This window comes from Oncorhynchus mykiss, chromosome 28 (assembly GCF_013265735.2).
Source record: "Oncorhynchus mykiss isolate Arlee chromosome 28, USDA_OmykA_1.1, whole genome shotgun sequence".
Classification (NCBI taxonomy): domain Eukaryota; kingdom Metazoa; phylum Chordata; class Actinopteri; order Salmoniformes; family Salmonidae; genus Oncorhynchus; species Oncorhynchus mykiss.
Genome location: NC_048592.1, coordinates 29,852,042 through 29,871,186, shown reverse-complemented (window position 1 = coordinate 29,871,186; position 19,145 = coordinate 29,852,042). Strand labels below are relative to the sequence as shown.

The 19,145-nt window shown below is 41.3% G+C and overlaps 1 protein-coding gene across 3 annotated transcripts in view; it reads left to right on the top strand.

Moving 5' to 3' along the window:
* slc25a36a (solute carrier family 25 member 36a) overlaps nt 1–19,145 on the top strand; it is a 50,304-nt gene that overhangs the window by 998 nt on the left and 30,161 nt on the right. Inside the window, exon 2 of one of the 3 annotated variants that reach the window (XM_021589786.2) lies at nt 3,255–3,327. The exons of 1 other annotated variant lie outside the window; for it this stretch is intronic. Coding sequence is in view for 1 of the 2 variants with exons in the window: in XM_021589785.2 (XP_021445460.1) it covers nt 16,724–16,764 (41 nt within the window). In the remaining variant the exon portion in view is untranslated. Of the gene's footprint in view, nt 1–3,254; nt 3,328–16,348; nt 16,765–19,145 lie in introns of those variants that run through there. One more of the 3 variants, XM_021589785.2, reaches the window with a different exon arrangement.

Below are 19,145 nucleotides of genomic sequence, written 5' to 3'. Positions count from 1 at the left end.
CCATATACCATTTGCGGGTAAAACAGAGAAGGCAAAAAACCTGCTGTCAACATAAATGTCACACTAAACTGTCAAATATACAGTGACGACTGAAAGCTTGTACAAAGAAAATAAAAGCCTGAAATTAAGAAAATTGGTGCAAATTGTAAGAGGAGACTTTACCACCCTCCCAGTTGTGTGACTGTATTATATTACTGATTAATATGTCTTTTTGGAATGAAACTATTTGTATGTTCTTCATAGTCTTTTGCATATTCCTTATCTCCACTGAGGCGCATGATCAGTTTGCACACAGCTCAGGCAAAAAAGTGAGCCTCCGAATCCTGATTGACTCTCCGGAGGAGCTTTTTGGGATCACTCAGGATGTGATATATACACAGATGTCCAGGATAGAGTGATTGAAGTGCTGCAGGACATCTACTTGGCGGCTAACCAGCTAGAGCAACAGCTATTCCAGAGTGTCTCTGACAGGCAAGCTAGAGCCATTGTAAAGGCGGTAGTGCAGCAGATCAATGCCGCCCTGTCCAGGGCTCTCCAACAAACCCAATTACTTGCTATAGTGGGATCTGCAAAGATGGGCTGGCAGCGGTTGTCACAGATCCCTCCGGAACTTTCATTATGCACACCTGCCCCCTATTCCCACTGATTAGTACTTGTATAAGTGTGCCCTTTGTAACAATAATGGACCACCCAATGGAAACCAATGTGCTTGTGAGTACCTGTGCTGTGTGTTTTGGGATTTCGTGCCCTTGTGGATTGCGCAGATGATTACAGGTCTCGTCCCTTGTGTTAATCATTGTGCGTGTGCTATTTATTCGAGGTACTCCTCACTCTTTTGTTTGGGTTTCAACACTGTTTGTTACGTGTCTGTTTGGTCTTCGTTCCGGTGCCTTTACATGTCACGCTGTAATTTGGGTTTAATAAAAAAAACTATTACGCATTCCTGCGTCTGTCATCCGATCCTTCCTACCAACGTGACAGTGGTTGAGGGCCAAGGAGTTCCTTTGATCACCCCCTCAGCAGATGGAGATGGGGATGGCAATGAGGAAGGAAGCTTTATTTCTCAGATCAAATGATATTTTTACAAAATAAAGTTAATTGATTACACCCGAATTGGCCATTTTAATTTATAGGATTCTATAATATTCAATAATTATAGTACGTAAAATCTTGCCTGACGACTCAAACTGAATTCTTCTGCTTTTCAATGTTCGCGACATACTTCAGTCGGAGTGCCATCGCTGAAGTCATTTGTGGTGACGTCAAAACAAAGTAATTAGGGATTGGATCATCTCTAACCAATCAGAGTATGAAAGTCAATTACACATTTTCTAAACGCTGCATACCCTCATGTGTTCTGGCTCTGGCACAACTCATCGGTTTCTGGGACTAATCAGAACGGTTAGAATGTGTTTGCGTTCTAGAAATTGTCAGATCCAGACTCACTGCGGAGAAGAAACTAGCATTTGGCCAGAGCACGGAGTCTGGGTAGCCAGGCAACCTAACATCCAATTTGGACATTTTTCTAACATTGAGTAAGACATGAGGAATCCAAAGACGTGTTCAAAAGCCATCCACGGACTCCCCACACCCATGTCAATCTCACCGCAACAGTTCTTGGGTTTATGTCCCATCCTACAGCCTGTTACCAGGTTCTGACCACTAGATGGGGCTGTTCCTGTTATTAGGTGATATAAACATATATTTTTTTATAAGGATCCCCCCATGGTTAAAGAGTTCACCCAAATTCTAAAATTACATATTGGTTTTCTTACCCTTGAAGCAGTCTATGGACCAGAGCCCTATACTACGAATCAGGTTTGAGGAGTTAGTGAGGTGGCTCATCTTTTTAGCCAGGTATATTTTCTTTGGTAATGAATCCTTGAGAACTAACCTGCTCTGGGGCATGCTAACTCGGATAACTCAAATTTTATCCTAAATGAAGTGTCTACCACAAGTTAAGCACCAATGAAATCAAATATCCTCCCTCTCACAAATATTGTCATCATCCCCTTTATTTCAGGAAGACAACTGATTTAAATATTTTGTGTAAAAAAAAAAAGTCATGATAAAATACCTATCACATTACATATTTAGTAATGACAGCATTTACTTTCCAAACTGTATGTTTTTCGCCCAATTGTATTTTGCTTAAGGCAAACTGACAACGCACCCAACCATAGACATATAATCCATAGATGGTAATTCCCATTCAAGACTGACAGCCATTGCAAGCGTATCCATGAGTTTAACAGTCATATTGCCAGAGTTAGAGGTTCCAAAACCCTTCTATGGATTGTGTCTATGGCCACAATGCAACAAGCTGTTCCACAGATAAAAGAAGCGATAGGAGTGGGGAAAAAGGTGATGGTGCATTGATAAGCACAACAAAGACAGCATTAATAATAAGTAATAAAATAAAGACTGTGCTTCTAAAAGCCTATTTCACACCATAGCCTGCTGAATTTGAAAGATAACTTTAATTTCAGGACAAATTAAAATGTGGCACTGACTCACCCGTGTATTGACATTTCAGCATAGAGTACCACAGTATGAGTCATAACACCCATAAAACCTAGCAGTCAAACAAGGAAAAGATTCCAATTGTATTCCCACCATAAATTTTCCCATTCTTAAAATAAGGGCTGCGTTTTGTGTAATCTCTTGCGTGATGTTTTGATAACCATGTAAATATCTCTATGACAAGGTGATAAAAAAAAAAAATCTATATAGTTGCCTGTATTTCCCCCCCCCCCCCCCAAAAAATGAAATGCTAATGTGGCTATCATAAAGAACTACAAATGTCACGATGATCTGGACGAGACTGCCGAATTGAGGCAAAGGTAAGAGTCTCTGGATTAACTAAGTGTATTAATGAATAAATTGGCTACATTTCTTTAAGATGAGAATTATGTGAACTGTCTTGTGCAAGTTTTAAATTGACACACTACCTGTTAGCAAAGATGTCAGTTAGAGATGATTTGGGTGCAATCAATTAGCTTAATTTCTCAGAGATAATTAAACAAAATAGTGTTAAAGGAATGCTAATCTTATCTGTTTCTAACAAACTATTTCAGAAAAATGTGGGATGGTGGGAGTTGAAATCCTCTTTCTTCTGCTTTTTGAGCTGGAAGGTGTTCATTATTTTGGGCAAGACATTGAGATCAACTTGTACAGTAAATGTATTGGTATTTGACTGCAATCAAGCTTGTTTGACATTCTCCTTTGAATTCTCATTTCCTCACATTTAACAGAGAAAGAAAGTCAACAAAGGGGATATCGCTCCCGTTGAGACCACCAAGGATCCTGCTGATGTTGACTATAATAGTATGTATCTAATCGATTACTATCTTTGCTTTCAAAAGCCACATCCTTTGTTCACAATATTCTGCACAACTCCAACACTGAGAATGCACCATTACAAGAGCAAGATCTTGTCTCCTGCTCCTCAGAGGAAGGAGAGGCCAAATAACCAATTATTTTTAATCAGGGTATACTCTGCCATGTCTAGGCATGACAACAGCTAGTGTCAGTAGAAATGTCCTTTTGGTTATTTGGCAACACAACCAGAGGACCATCTCGTCACCTACTCCACAACGAGGAAGTAGAGGCTCAAGACGCAGTCCTTTTACACTACTGTTATTTGCTGTTGTCAGTCTTCTACACTGATTTGGCAACTCAGAGGATCTTCCCTCCTACTCAATGAGGGAGGAGAGACCCAAGAATGTTTTCATTTGTCAACCAGTCCTTTCAACTCTTTCAAAACCGTCATTCCAAAACTCTCCTTTATCTATTAGTTTCTATTACGAAGCTTCCGAAGATCTTTATCAACAAAACTGTAAGTGGATCTCTCGCCCATTTCGGCAATTCAGGGTGAGACCACCAAGGATGCCCTTTTGATCATCCAGAGTGAGATGTAAAACACAGGTAGTTCTGTGCATGATCGGTATTTGCTATAATCTGTTTTAAAAAAAAAAGCCACTTCCTCTTGTTCATAGTGTCTACACCGCCACCAGAGGAACTTGCCTCCTTCTCTCCAATGAGGAAGGAGATGCCCATGAAACGTCCTTTCACTTCAATAATAAACTGCCACTTCATGCATTTATAAGTGCTTTAGTGAAATTAAAAAGTAGTCAAGAGATTGACAAAACAAGGAAATTCATAGGTGTTCAAAGAAATCCTTCATGACATTCTATGACAATTAATGAGACTCCAGTGGTGGAGTTCAAAACAGACTATGTAGGCCTTCCTGCCAAGCCTGTAAATTCTATTCTAGTCTAGTCACCCCTTTGGACTCAAATATTGAGAAAGACCCTGGCAATCAGGTTCACGTGTGACACGAATGGTCTGACAAGAATATTGGCTGAGTAGAACACCACAGCAAACCTTGATGCAAGCTGACCATCTCCAATAAATAAGATGTCCGTCAACATTGTTACTGTTTAAAATGCTGTCCATAATATGTGATCCTATGTTCAATCACACATTTGGTTGTAACAGAAGATATATGTGAAGTAGCGGCCTTCACTGTAATTCAGGGTTTCCTGAACTCGGTCCTGGGGACCCCAAGAGGTGCATGTTTCGGTTTTTACCCTAGCTCTACATGGATTATTTAAAATAATTAACTAGGTGTACAACTGTCTAGGTATCTATACAGGGGGTACCGGTACTGACTGAGTTTGGGAAATGCTGCTGTAAATTGTGTAGTGTGTTTTATATTTCTAGGATCCTAAAATGTCAAATAAACTAAAGTAATCAGTTCAAATCACATGTACAACAGGTGAAATGTTTACAAGGCCTTAACCAACAATGCAGAAAATATTTACCAAATTAAAGTAAAAAATTATAAAGAGTAACAATAACGAGGCTATATACAGGGGGTACCAGTACCGAGTCAATGTGCGGGGGTACAGGTTAGTCAAGGTAATTTGTACATGTAGGTATGGGTAAAGTGACTATGCATAGATAAAACAGCGAGCAGCAGCAGTGTAAAAACAAATTTGGGGGTGGGGGTTCAATGTAAATAGTCCAGGTGGCCATTTGTTTAATTGTAAAGCAGTCTTATGGCTTGGGGGTAGAAGCTCAGATCAAATTGTATTGGTCACATACACATATTTAGCAGATGTTATTGCGGTTGTAGCGAAATGCTTGTGTTCCTAGCTCCAACCGTGCAGTAGCACTGTTTTTCAGTATCTCAGTCCCAGCTTTGATGCACCTGTACTGACCTCGCCTTCTGGATGATAGCGGGGTGAACAGGCCGTGGCGGTTGATGTCCTTTTGATCTTTTTGGTTTTCCTGTGACATCTGGTGCTGTAGGTGTCCTGGAGGGCAGGCAGTGTGCCCCCGGTGATGCGTTGGGTAGACCGCACCACCCTCTGGAGAGCCCTGCGGTTGCAGTACCAGGCGGTGATACAGCCCAACAGGATGCTCTCAATTGTGCATCTGTAAAAGTTTGAGGTGCTATTGCACCTTCTTCACCACACTGTCTGTGTGGGTGGACCATTTCAGATTGTCCGTGATGTGTATGCCGAGGAACTTGAAGCTTTCCACCTTCTCCACTGTGGTCCTGTCAATGTGGATAGGGGTGTGCTCCCGCGGCTTTTTCCTGAAGTCCACAATTAGCTTCTTCATTTTGTTGACGTTATTTTCCTGGCACGCCGACAGGGCCCTCACCTCCTTGTAGGCTGTCTCATCAATGTTGGCAATCAGGCCTATTAGGTTTGTGTCGTCTGAACTTGATGAGTTGAAGGCATGTGTGGCCAGACAGTCATGGGTGAACAGGGACTACAGGAGGGGGATGAGTACGTACCCTTGTGGAGCCCCTGTGTTGAGGATCAGCAAAATGGAGGTGTTATTTCCTACCTTCACCACCTGGGGGCAGCCCGTCAGGAAGTCCAGGACCCAGTTGCACAGGGCGGGGTTCAGACCCAGGGCCCTGAGCTTGATGATGAGCTTGGAGGGAACTATGGTGTTGAAGGATGAGCTATAGTCAATGAACAGCATTCTTACATAGGTATTCCTGTTGTCCAGGTGGGATAGGGCAGTGTGCAGTCCAATGGCGATTGCATCGTCTGTGGATCTATTGGGGCGTAAGCAAATTGAAGTGGGTCTAGAGTCAATTAAGGCAGAGGTGATATGAGCCTTAACTAGCCTCTCAAAGCACTCAGTGATGACAAGTGAGTGCTATGGGGCGGAAGTAATTTAGTTCAGTTACCTTTGCTTTCTTGGGTACAGGAACAATGATGGGCATCCTGAAGCAAGTGTGGACAGCAGACTGGGATAGGGAGAGATTGAATATGTCCGTAAACACTCCAGCCAGCTGGTCTGCGGATGCGGCTAGGGATGCCTTCTGTCCCGGCAGCTTTGCGAGGGTTAACACGCTTAAATGTCTTACTGACGTTGGCCACGGAGAAGGAGAGCCCACAGTCCTTGGGAGTGGCCCATGTCGATGGCACTGTGTTATCTTTAAAGCGTACGAAGAAGGTGTTTAGCTTGTCTGGGCCATTGAATTCATGTCTGAGCCGTTGAATTGCGACTCCACTTTGTCTGTGGTAAACTGTGGGGTGTTGGGTTGAGCGTGCAGAGATTAACACAGAGACAAGGAGGTTTTAGTCCGCAAACACAACTTTACTAGGCCATGAAATAAACAAAGAAAATCACGTAGGTTTAGCTCAGTCCTTCTTCTCAGCTTTGGTTATGTGTCGGTCTCTCCCAGTTCTCTCTCGCGTTCTGCCACAGTGCTCCTTTTATATGGCCTCCACGGCTGGTTGGTACGTTTCCCATAATTAACTCCACTTGGAGCTATCCGTGTCGGTGTGCCCAGCTCCTGTACTCCCAGCAGAGGGCGCCAACGTTGCATCACGTACCTCCCCTGTATTACCACCCCCCGGGGTAGACGTCCTGGGATACCACACTGTACTGATGTTTTGCTTGCATTTGAGGGAATAACTACACTGTTTGTATACGACCATATTACCAGTCACCTTGCCATGGTTAAATGCGGTGGTTCGCGCTTTCAGTTTTGCGCGAATGCTGCCATCTATCCATGGTTTCTGGTTTGGGTAGGTTTTAATAGTCACAGTGGGATCAACATCCTCTACACTTCCTGATGAACTCCGTCACTGTGTCCGCGTATACATCAATGTTATTCTCAGAGGCTAATCGGAACATATCCCAGTCCGCGTGATCAAAACAATCATGAAGCATGGATTACGATTGGTCAGATCAGCATTGAATAGACCTTAGTATGAGTACTTCCTGTTTGAGTCTATAGGAAGGGAGGAGAAAAATGGAGTCGCAATCTGATTTCCCAGAGGGAGGACGGGGGAGGGCCTTGTAGGCATCCCGGAAGAGAGAACAGCAGAGGTTGAGTGTTTTCCCAGAGCAAGTACCACAGTCAATGTGTTGGTAGAACTTCGGTAGCGCTTTCCTCAAATTTGCTTTGTTAAAATCCCCAGCTACAATAAATGCAGCCTCAGGATATGTGGTTTCCAGTTTGCGTAAATTCCGGTGTAGTTCCTTGAGGTCCGTCGTGGTATCCTGTATCCAACCTAGGAATAAGGCAGGACGCCACCTTGGGTTCTCAAGAGCAAGCTACCCATTAGATGGTGTCTCCTTAGAGTCCAGTGCGAGTCAAGGGACTGGAGCATGAAGTTTCAGTGTGTGTGAGAATATTAATGAGAAGTGTGTTAGCACTTAGAGTGTAACACACCCATCTCACTTTCTTTCATGTGTAATACACTTGATCAACAACCAAGAGTTGATTTGAATAGCCCAGTTCCCGCTTTCCCTAAAGCATCTTAAGGTTAAGTTCATCCAATCTGGGCCCTGGTAGGTAGTCGGTTCCCCGGAATCAAGCTGTATATTGTATGTCTAACGAGTGAAGCCACTCGTGATAATAACCTCACTATGTCAAATGGCATTCTGCGTCTTTCCATTGAATGCTCTATTATGTCTCAATTGTAACATACAGTAGATAATCAATCCACTTATGTTGTTCCCTCTTACATTATCTTCAAAGTAATTGAATTGGTGATGATTAGGTTATGAATGGATTCATTGTGTCAAAAATGTTCCCATGAGCAATTTGTTATATATCAAGAGGTCTGGGGTCAGTCTGCAATTTGTTCAGCAATGACTCAATGTGTACATGAATCAGAAGTAAACATAACCCAGTGACTTTATCTCTCTATTTATAGAAGTACTACAAAGCTGTTGTCTGCATTACACACAGTGGATGAAGTATATCCTAAGTATAGTAAGCTCATACACACAGCCACTTTCTTGTGTTTCTATATCTTCCACACAAAATTGTGGAGATAATGGTTACCTAACAATGCAGTAAAATGTCCTTTTAATCACATAATTCCACTGCTGCAATCTCGTGATTCTCCTGAACTGTTAGCGTGAGCGACTGCGGACAACTTCGTAGTGGTAAAAAATGTAATTCTATTTAATTTATTTACTGTGCAATCGTCCTCACAGCAAGGTGACTTACATAATGTACATTGAAACCATGATTATTTTAGCTATATATTTACTCTTGCCAAGAACCTCACTTGGGTGGGTAAATGTAGAATTATGATCAAGGTTTTGATCTGTCAGCCCAGATTTATCTATCTGGGTTGCCAGTCTGGTACCATCACTATTCATCTCAACTGTCAATTGGAACCCATAACCCCTTATTCATGCCCTGTATCGTGTTTGCCAGCTTGTCACCAGACTGCCTTCTCCACTATCACTGTACTGCAGTGTCCATTGTTGCTGACTTGTGCGAGATAACAACAAAGGGAGCTGGATATTGTTTAAAGGAAAAGTCTAAACTGTTTCCCTGGGATGTCCAACTCTGAAAGTGTACATTTAAAACAGTTACGATTAGGGTTGGGTTAGGGTTAGGGGTTTAGGGTAGGGACATCCCAAGGATCCCAGATAGCACTAACCATTAAGAGATTGGTGCCCAGGAAAACTATAGGCTTCTTCTCCTCACACATTGCAGGCCTGATCACATGGGTCCTCTTTTGAATATTAATGTTTTACTAACTCTGGAAGGAAAAGTGATATGAATTAAGTGTTGGCTATTTTCATTGTTGCAGTCTTTCAAGACGGTTGTACATGGTGGGAGCATAATAATATATATAATATATAATCTATACCGATGAGCCGATCTTGTTTTAGTCTGCTAGGAGATTCATAAATAACGTTAGCCTCCATGCATGTGACTTCAACTTGTAAAACTGTGCCTCCAATTAAGAAACCACGAGATCCATTCATTCCATATGAGTTCAGCCTACCAAATATTCCCATAATGGATGTTACAACACACAGGAGGTTGGTGGCACCTTAATTGGGGCTAACAGGCTCGTGGTAATGACGGGAACATAATCAATGGAATGGTATCAAACTGTACATCAAACACATGGTTTCCAGGTGTTTGATACCATTCCATTTGCTAAATTCTCGCCATTTATTATGAGCCGTTCTCCCCTCAGCAGCCTCCACTGCATTTTGGTGTAGCGTTGCAGGTGGGATGTGACAATTGTCCAGAGTCAAGTCAATTTCACATTTTGATTGGACCGCTTATTTCTAATTTAACTGTAAATTGTAATCAAGCCCTCAAACACAGATAACAGTTTACCTCAAACTGTCACCAAGATGACGGTAAGAGACAGAAGTCAGGCATGCTTGTGTGAAGCAAGTATTCGCTCAGCACTCGTCTTGGGGTTCAGCGGGGAGAGGTAAGGCCAACTTTGAGAATTTAGAAAATTGTTTTAAATTTAGACATTCAGTTACATAGCATTGTTTAAATATTCCCAATGTAATATTAATGGGGAGCTAACATGGCTGCCATAGAATGTTAGTGTCATATAAATGCATCAATGCAGAAACCACATTGGCCCAACTCTCTAAATACATTTCTCTACTCAGAGTTTCGCATCAGTGCCAGTCTGCAGCAAGCATGCTTTATAGGGCTATAGCAGGAAGCATGCTTTATAGGGCTATAGCAGGAAGCATGCTTTATAGGGCTATAGCAGGAAGCATGCTTTATAGGGCTATAGCAGGAAGCATGCTTTATAGGGCTATAGCAGGAAGCATGCTTTATAGGGCTATAGCAGGAAGCATGCTTTATAGGGCTATAGCAGGAAGCATGCTTTATAGGGCTATAGCTTTGGCTCCCATGCCCCAATTCTCCTTTTTATTACCACTTCCAAGCATAAATGTTTTCCCCCATATATTTTCAATAACAGTATAGTTTTTATGGCATCCCATAAAGCACACAATTTGCATACAAATGATAAATGCAGTGTAGGTAAACCTAAAGATGGTGTATTTGTTATAAATGTGCAATAGGCCACACGGGCTCCATTTACACAGGCAGTCTAATTCTGATCTTTTGCCAATCATTTGGGCTAAAGAATGAATTGGGCTGCCTGTGTAAACGCAGCCTATGAGAATATGACTAAGAATGACAATGTATTTTTATTTAAACGGAGCCACATTGAGATTACAAATATTTTACAAGAGACCTGTATACATTATAATAATTAAACTAATTCATTACAAATATTTAATAAAAGCAATCACGCTCAACTACATAGAGGTCCTCAATAAGTTAAACCGCTTGAGAGACGCATCTAACTGCAGTGAACTACAAATTAGGGGCAAAAACACAGATTTTCCCAAATCTGTGGAGACTTAAGGGATCTCTAGTGTTATCCAGTTCTAAGAACGGGTTTGGTAATTTATGATCTTAACTTAATTAATGAAGTAACATATGGAGGGAGTTTCTGTAAGATTGCTTTGTAAATAAATAAAATAGACTTCTCACCGACAGAGGTCCATTCCACATTTTTATACAGACTACAAAGAGTCCTGACATGGCCCCCTGTGATAAAACCGATTGCAGAATGGTAGACTGCGTCCAAGGGTTTTAAAACAATATCACAATAACCAATACAGGGAGAAGTGTTGTTTGAACAATCTTTCTCCTATTGTCAATAGAGGCATGATTTATTTTGATATAAAAAAACTTTGGGATCTTAGCTTCTTAGTCAGATTTTCTATATGCGTTACCAAGGACAACTTGTCATCAATCCAGGCACCAAGGTATTTACAGTGGCAAGAAAAAGCATGTGAACCCTTTGGAAATATCTGGATTTCTGTATAAATTGGTCATAAAATTGTGTCTGATCTTCATCTAGGGTCACAACAATAGACAAACAGTATGCTTAACTAATAACACAAACAATTATACGTTTGTCTTTATTGAACAGTGTAAACATTCACAGTGCAGGGTGGGGAAAGTATGTGAACCCTTGGATTTAATAACTGGTTGACCCTCCTTTGGCAGCAATAACCTCAACCAAATGTTTTCCGTGGTTGCGGATCAGACCTGCACATTGATCAGGAGGATTTTGGACTGTTTCAGTTCAGCAATATTCTTGGGATGTCTGGTGTGAACTGCTCTCGAGGTCATGCCACAGTATTTAAATCGGGTTGAGGTCAGGACTCTGACTGGGCCTCTTCAGAAGGAATATTCTCTTCTGTTGAAGCCATTCTGTTGTTGATTTACTTTGTGTTTTGGGTCGTTGTCCTGTTGCATCACCCAACATCTGTTGTGGTTCAATTGGCAGACAGCCTAACATTTTCCTGAAAAATGTATTGATAAACTTGGACAGCAGTGGCTTCTTCCGTGGTGTCCTCCCATGAACGCCATTCTTGTTAATATCTCGTCAGAGATATTAACATGTTCCAGAGATTTCTTTAAGTCTTTAGCTGACACTCTACGATTCTTCTTTCGGGGCGACAGGTAGCCTAGTGGTTAGAGCATTGGGCCAGTTACTGAAAAGCTACTAGATCAAATCCCCGCGCTAGCAAGGTATAAATCTGTCATTCTGCCGCTGAACAAGGCAGTTAACCCACTTTTCCTAGGCAGTCATTGTAAATAAGAAGTTGTTCTTAACTGACTTACCTGGTTAAATAAATAAAAATGTACCTCATTGAGCATTCTGTGCTGTGCTCTTGCAGTCATCTTTGCAGGACGGCCACTCCTAGGGAGAGTAGCAACAGTGCTGAACTTGATCCATTTATAGACAATTTGTCTTACCGTGGACTGATGAATATCAAGGCTTTTAGAGATACTTTTGTAACCCTTTGCAGCTTTATGCAAGTCAACTATTCTTAATCTTAGGTCTTCTGAGATCTATTTTGTTTGAGGCATGGTTCACATCAGGCAATGCGTCTTGTGATTTAAAAAAACTCACATTTTGTGAGTGTTTTTTATAGGGCAAGGCAGGGTAGCCTAGTGGTTAGAGCATTGGACTAGTAACCGAAAGGTTGCAAGTACAAAATCTGTCGTTCTGTTACCTACTGTTCCTAGGCCATCATTGAAAATAAGAATTTGTTCTTAACTGACTTACCTAGTTAAATAAAGGTAAAAAAAATAGGGCAAGGCAGCTCTAACCAACATCTCCAATCTCACCTCATTGATTGGACTTCAGGTTAGCTGACTCCAATTAGCTTTTGGAGAAGTCATTAGCCTAGGGGTTCACATACTTTTTTTCCAACCCTACACTGTGAATATTTATATGATGTATTCAATACAGATAAGAAAAATACAATAATTTGTGTGTTATTAGTTTTAGCCAACTGTTTGTCTATTGTTGTGACTTAGATGAAGATCAGATCAAATTTGATGACCAATTTATGCAGAAATCCAGGTAATTCCAAAGGGTTCCCATACTTTTTACTGCCACTGTATATTGAGAAACAAGCAAAATTAGGCCTCAATTTACAGTGCCTTGCGAAAGTATTCAGCCCCCTTGAACTTTGCAACCTTTTGCCACATTTCAGGCTTCAAACATAAAGATATAAAATTGTATTTTTTTGTGAAGAATCAACAACAAGTGGGACACAATCATGAAGTGGAACGACATTTATTGGATATTTCAAACTTTTTTTAACAAATCAAAAACTGAAAAATTGGGCGTGCAAAATTATTCAGCCCCTTTACTTTCAGTGCAGCAAACTCTCTCCAGAAGTTCAGTGAGGATCTCTGAATGATCCAATGTTGACCTAAATGACTAATGATGATAAATACAATCCACCTGTGTGTAATCAATTCTCCGTATAAATGCACCTGCACTGTGATAGTCTCAGAGGTCCGTTAAAAGCGCAGAGAGCATCATGAAGAACAAGGAACACACCAGGCAGGTCCGAGATACTGTTGTGAAGAAGTTTAAAGCCGGATTTGGATACAAAAATATTTCCCAAGCTTTAAACATCCCTAGGAGCACTGTGCAAGCGATAATATTGAAATGGAAGGAGTATCAGACCACTGCAAATCTACCAAGACCTGGCCGTCCCTCTAAACTTTCAGCTCATACAAGGAGAAGACTGATCAGAGATGCAGCCAAGAGGCCCATGATCACTCTGGATGAACTGCAGAGATCTACAGCTGAGGTGGGAGACTCTGTCCATAGGACAACAATCAGTCGTATATTGCACAAATCTGGCCTTTATGGAAGAGTGGCAAGAAGAAAGCCATTTCTTAAAGATATCCATAAAAAGTGTCGTTTAAAGTTTGCCACAAGCCACCTGGGAGACACACCAAACATGTGGAAGAAGGTGCTCTGGTCAGATGAAACCAAAATTGAACTTTTTGGCAACAATGCAAAACGTTATGTTTGGCGTAAAAGCAACACAGCTGAACACACCATCCCCACTGTCAAACATGGTGGTGGCAGCATCATGGTTTGGGCCTGCTTTTCTTCAGCAGGGACAGGGAAGATGGTCAAAATTGATGGGAAGATGGATGGAGCCAAATACAGGACCATTCTGGAAGAACCTGATGGAGTCTGCAAAAGACCTGAGACTGGGACAGAGATTTGTCTTCCAACAAGACAATGATCCAAAACATAAAGCAAAATCTACAATGGAATGGTTCAAAAATAAACATATCCAGGTGTTAGAATGGCCAAGTCAAAGTCCAGACCTGAATCCAATCGAGAATCTGTGGAAAGAACTGAAAACTGCTGTTCACAAATGCTCTCCATCCAACCTCACTGAGCTCGAGCTGTTTTGCAAGGAGGAATGGGAAAAAATTTCAGTCTCTCGATGTGCAAAACTGATAGAGACATACCCCAAGCGACTTACAGCTGTAATCGCAGCAAAAGGTGGCGCTACAAAGTATTAACTTAAGGGGGCTGAATAATTTTGCATGCCCAATTTTTCAGTTTTTGATTTGTTAAAGTTTGAAATATCCAATAAATGTCGTTCCACTTCATGATTGTGTCCCACTTGTTGTTGATTCTTCACAAAAAAATACAATTTTATATCTTTATGTTTGAAGCCTGAAATGTGGCAAAAGGTCGCAAAGTTCAAGGGGGCCGAATACTTTCGCAAGGCACTGTATAGTGCAAATATGCAGGTTCTCAGGGTCAACATTTTGTGACCTAGAGAACAGCATGAGCTTAGTTTTACTTGTATTTAACACTAATTTAAGATCTGTAAGTGATTTCTGAATTGAATCAAAGTCATGCTGAAATTCACGAATGGCCTGCTGCACTGAGGTGGCACAGAAATACAAAACTGTGTCATCTGCATAGAGATTAATGTTACAAGTATTAAGTGTTTCCTATGTCATCAATATACAAGGGGAATAATAATGGACCCAAAATCGAACACTGAGGAACACCTTTTTGAATCTTAAGAAATTCAGATTTAACCTGTCAAGATGGCCTGAGTTATGTCGCCAAGATAAATCTGAAACCATAAACAGACTGTATTTCCCAGGGCTATTCCTGATAACTTCTTCAGCAAAACAGAATGATCGACAGTGTCGAAAGCCTTTGACAGGTCAATAAACAAGGCAACACAGCTCATTTTAGCATCCAAGGCATTGACAATATCATTAACAACTAGCGTGGTTGTTGTGGTGGTACTATGCCCAGGCCTAAACCATGATTGGTTTATATTAAGAATCAATTATCAGATTAAAAGGAATGAAGTTGTACATTTACCAAGGATTCATGAATCTTAACTAAACAAGGTAGTCTAGAAATAGGGCCATAATTGTCGATATCAATTATATTCCCACCCTTATGGAGTGGTATGCAGATTTCAATGCTTCTGGAATACTTCCTGATAACAATGTTAAATAAAAAATGTGGGCTACTGAGCCAGCAATAAGGGGAGCTGCACACGTAAACAGACCAGGCTCCAAATGACCAGGCCCTGTGGATGTTTTTTTGTCTGTCTAATGTTAGCAAAGCATCCAGGACTTCTTTATCAGTGAATTTCCCGAAAAGAAAACTCCTGACCAGCATTTTCAGTATCATTCAATAGATTTTCCCCATCAACCTCCAAACTACTATTTTCAAAGCTTTGAAATGCATTCAAATATATAGCCCACCGAGATAAAATTGTGATTAAATGCATTAATGATATAAATTATGTCAGTAATAGGCAGAAGCTAAATTAATTTCTGGGGGGAGAAAAGAGGAGACACAAACCTTCAGTGATGTAACAGCGTTCCAAAATGTAGCTGAGTTCCCTGTACATTCAGATAGTGTATTAACATAAGAATCTGATTTAGATTTTTTAAACTAATTTAACACATATTCCTCAATTGCCTGAAAGACTGCCAATCTGGGTCCGAGTCTGTGAATCTAGCTTTAGCCCAGGCAGGCATCTGTGTAGGACTTCAGATAGCTCTGGACTGAACCAAGGGCAAGACCTATTTTTAATTCTCAGTTTTTTAAAGGGATCATGTTTATCTACAATACAATTGAAAACATTTGAGAACTTGTTCAGAGCCAACTCTGGGTACTGTATATATGCAATACAATCAAAGTCACCAAAATAAAGGTCACAAAAAAAGCCTGTTCATTGAAATGTTTAAGATTAATATTGTTGATAAAACGAGGTATGGCTCTGGGCATCCATATATCCCTGGCACATACAATAGGACAGTGGTCACTAATATCCAAAGCAAATACTCAATATTTCTCTGGAGTATTTAGCAAATATGAGGTTAATCAAAGGCAATTTTGTAGGGTCCTTATGCATTCGTGCAGTGTGCATGACATGTCCATACAGTAGGTTCATCAGCAAAGCATTTTGAATAGTCAGGTATGACCACCAGCCATATTCTCACAACAATACTGTTAAAAAAAGAAAAAAAGTTAATCAGTTATTTATTCCTATAAAGCCTAAACTGCAGCCTGTTTATTGCCCTGTGGCTGATTGATCGCGGCGTGATCATGTGAAAGATGCGTGATCGGGCGGAGACAAAGTGACGTACTTACGCTAACTGGCCAATAGCCGGCTCTGTCTTGCAGCCTATTCTACAGTACATACTGTGACCTATCCTCCCTCATTGCAGCGATGAACCGATAAGAGATGCGAGCGAGGGTGACTGTAGCAAATACCGATGGATAGAACTGAGAATACACAGAACATGTTAATTTAGAATTCCTCATGTTTTGTAGTTTAACGTACATAGGAATTAAAATAAAACCTGTCCGTTCAAAGAGGGGATTGTACGAAACAGAAGGGTTTGTGTGACGTTAGATGACTAGCTAACGTTGGGCAACTGCAATCAAATCAGTTTTACTGATTTTATAACCGACGTCGCCGATATTACGAAGTGCGCGTATCGTCATCCAACCCGGTCTTCCTCATTGACGCAGTCCGAAGAGTGTACTGGTTCGGAGAATGCTAAAGAATGAGTCAAAGGGATACCCTGGTTCATTTGTTTGCCGGAGGGTGAGTTATTTGTTAGGAATAATGTTAGCTAGTTAACATGACCTGACTGTCGTTTATAGAGTCAAAATAAGCTTGCATAGAGAAAACAATAAATTTTTCCAGACGCGCGTGCATGTAACATTAGCAGCTGTCACTACCTTTGCCATCCTCAGCAGCTAGTTAGCAAATTAGCTCTGTCTTGCAGCATCAAAATAGGCAACCACGGTTTAGCTAGGTAGCCAGGCGCTAGCCACTAGTTTATTACACATCGCATTATTAAATTCGACCGAAAACAGGTTGATATTAGTACACATCACACTCCACAGGGTTCGTGGTTTGCCTTACGACAGATGAGTATGCTCGTGAATGAAGTCCACGACAGTGACGCACGAGCCTTTGTTGTCCTCGAGCAGCCGTTGACCGAGTAGCTATATCGTCGAATATTATGATTACATTTCTTGACACTTTGTGCTTTGGCATACTCCGATAGGCCTTATAAAACACACCATTGAAAGATGGAGAACATGGGTACTGTATATATGCAATGCCTATGCAATGCATCCTCTGTATCAACCACTATTCCCTGTATCAACCACTAACCTACAGCAATATCTACCTTATTTGCCTTCCGAGGTTTTCAATGGACTGGATGAAAAGGTCAGGTCAAAACACAGGTTTGGATTCAATATAGCTAGCTACATCAATCAATCAATTGTGTTTATCAAGCCCTTCTTACATCAACCGTTGTCACAAAGTGCTATACATAAACCCAGCCTAAAACCCCAAACAGCAAGTAATGCAGATGTAGAAGCACGGTGGCTAGGAAAAACTCCCTAGAAAGGCAGGAACCTAGGAAAAAACCTAGAGAGGAACCAGGCTCTGAGGGGTGGCCAGTTGTCTTCTGGTTGTGCCGGGTGGAGCTTATAACAAACAGTACGTGGCCAAGATGTTCAAAAGTTCATAGATGACCAGCAGGGTCACAGTGGTTGTAGAGGGTGCAACAGGTCAGCACCTGAGGAGTGAATGTCAGTTGGCTTTTCGTAGCCGATCAATCGGAGTTAGAGACAGCAGCTGCGTTAGAGTCTAAAACAGCAGGTACTGGACAAGGTAGCACGTTCGGTGAACTGTTCAGGGTTCCATAGCCACGGGCAGAACAGTTGAAACTGTAGCAACAGTAGGTAGGTGGACTGGGGACAGCGGGTAGACTGGGGACAGCAAGGAGTCATCATGCCAGGTAGTCCTCAGGCATGTATTTGACACTCACAGGATAGGCTTGATCTGCATGTCAGTGGAAATATTGTGTTTACACAGTTTACACAGGTGTCCCGGTGATATCGTCAAGTGTCAATGTACAGTAGCTAGCTTATTTTTCATTCTCATTGTAAGAAAAACCCAAAAAGAACATCTGTTGCGACTTTGACCACACTACCGGAGTGTCTGTTTCCGTTCCTGTACATCATTGGCATCTTCTGTGTTAAGGTGATACTGAAGTCATGTTCTACCTTTACTACATTGTAGACTTTCACATTCAATACATTATGTTGACAATGAGGACATTGGAAGGGCTGAAGGGCACCTTGCTGAATTTACATGTTTTTAGTTTTTTTTAAATCAATGTCTGACTGCTCCAAGTAAATTGAGATTGTAGATTTTAATCAATAAGCTTAGTGTCATTGAAAAGCAACCTGTTGGTTATTGGAGCCATTCTCACAATTGGACAAGAATATGCCTACTTGTCATGGAAATCGAATTCTAGTATGGTTTTGGCTCAAGTCTTAGGATAGCCTAACACTAGATAGTCTTTTTTAATATATATTTTTTTTACCTCAGAGAAAGGCTAGATTGATTCCATTGCAGTGCCAGCATATTTTCTTCCTTTTATCTTTTCCCCTTTGTCTTGTTTTCTATCAGCCTCTGGGCAAACTTTAAAAATGTCAACAAGTAAGGCCCATCTTGTCGAACCAGATGTTTTATTTTTTATTAATTGAGTTCTGAAAACAATGTTAGGGGCACAAATTTAGTTACTTCAGCGAGAAGCAAATAATGATCTCTAAAGCCCCTTGATGTTCCTCACAACAGGTCTCAAGGCCTGTGTGTCTTGTTTCCTCTCACTGTCTGTTGGTTGTACACACAGGCTCAGGCGCAGGCAGCAGCAGCAGCAACCTGGAACAGCCCCCTGAATCTGGGCCGAAGGTCGCTCTTGCCTGTATTTGGTCCGGTCTTTTGAAAGGCAGCAGCGGTAAACGGCCTCAATCCCAATAACCCCCTTAGCCTTCCCCCTCGTTTTCGAGTGTCCCTTGGTGGGGGAGTGACTCTCAAACGGAGCTACTAGTGTTAGGGAGAGAAATAACCCTAGGTAATGGGACATCACTATGTCACTCGTGCACAGCAGAAGCCGCCAA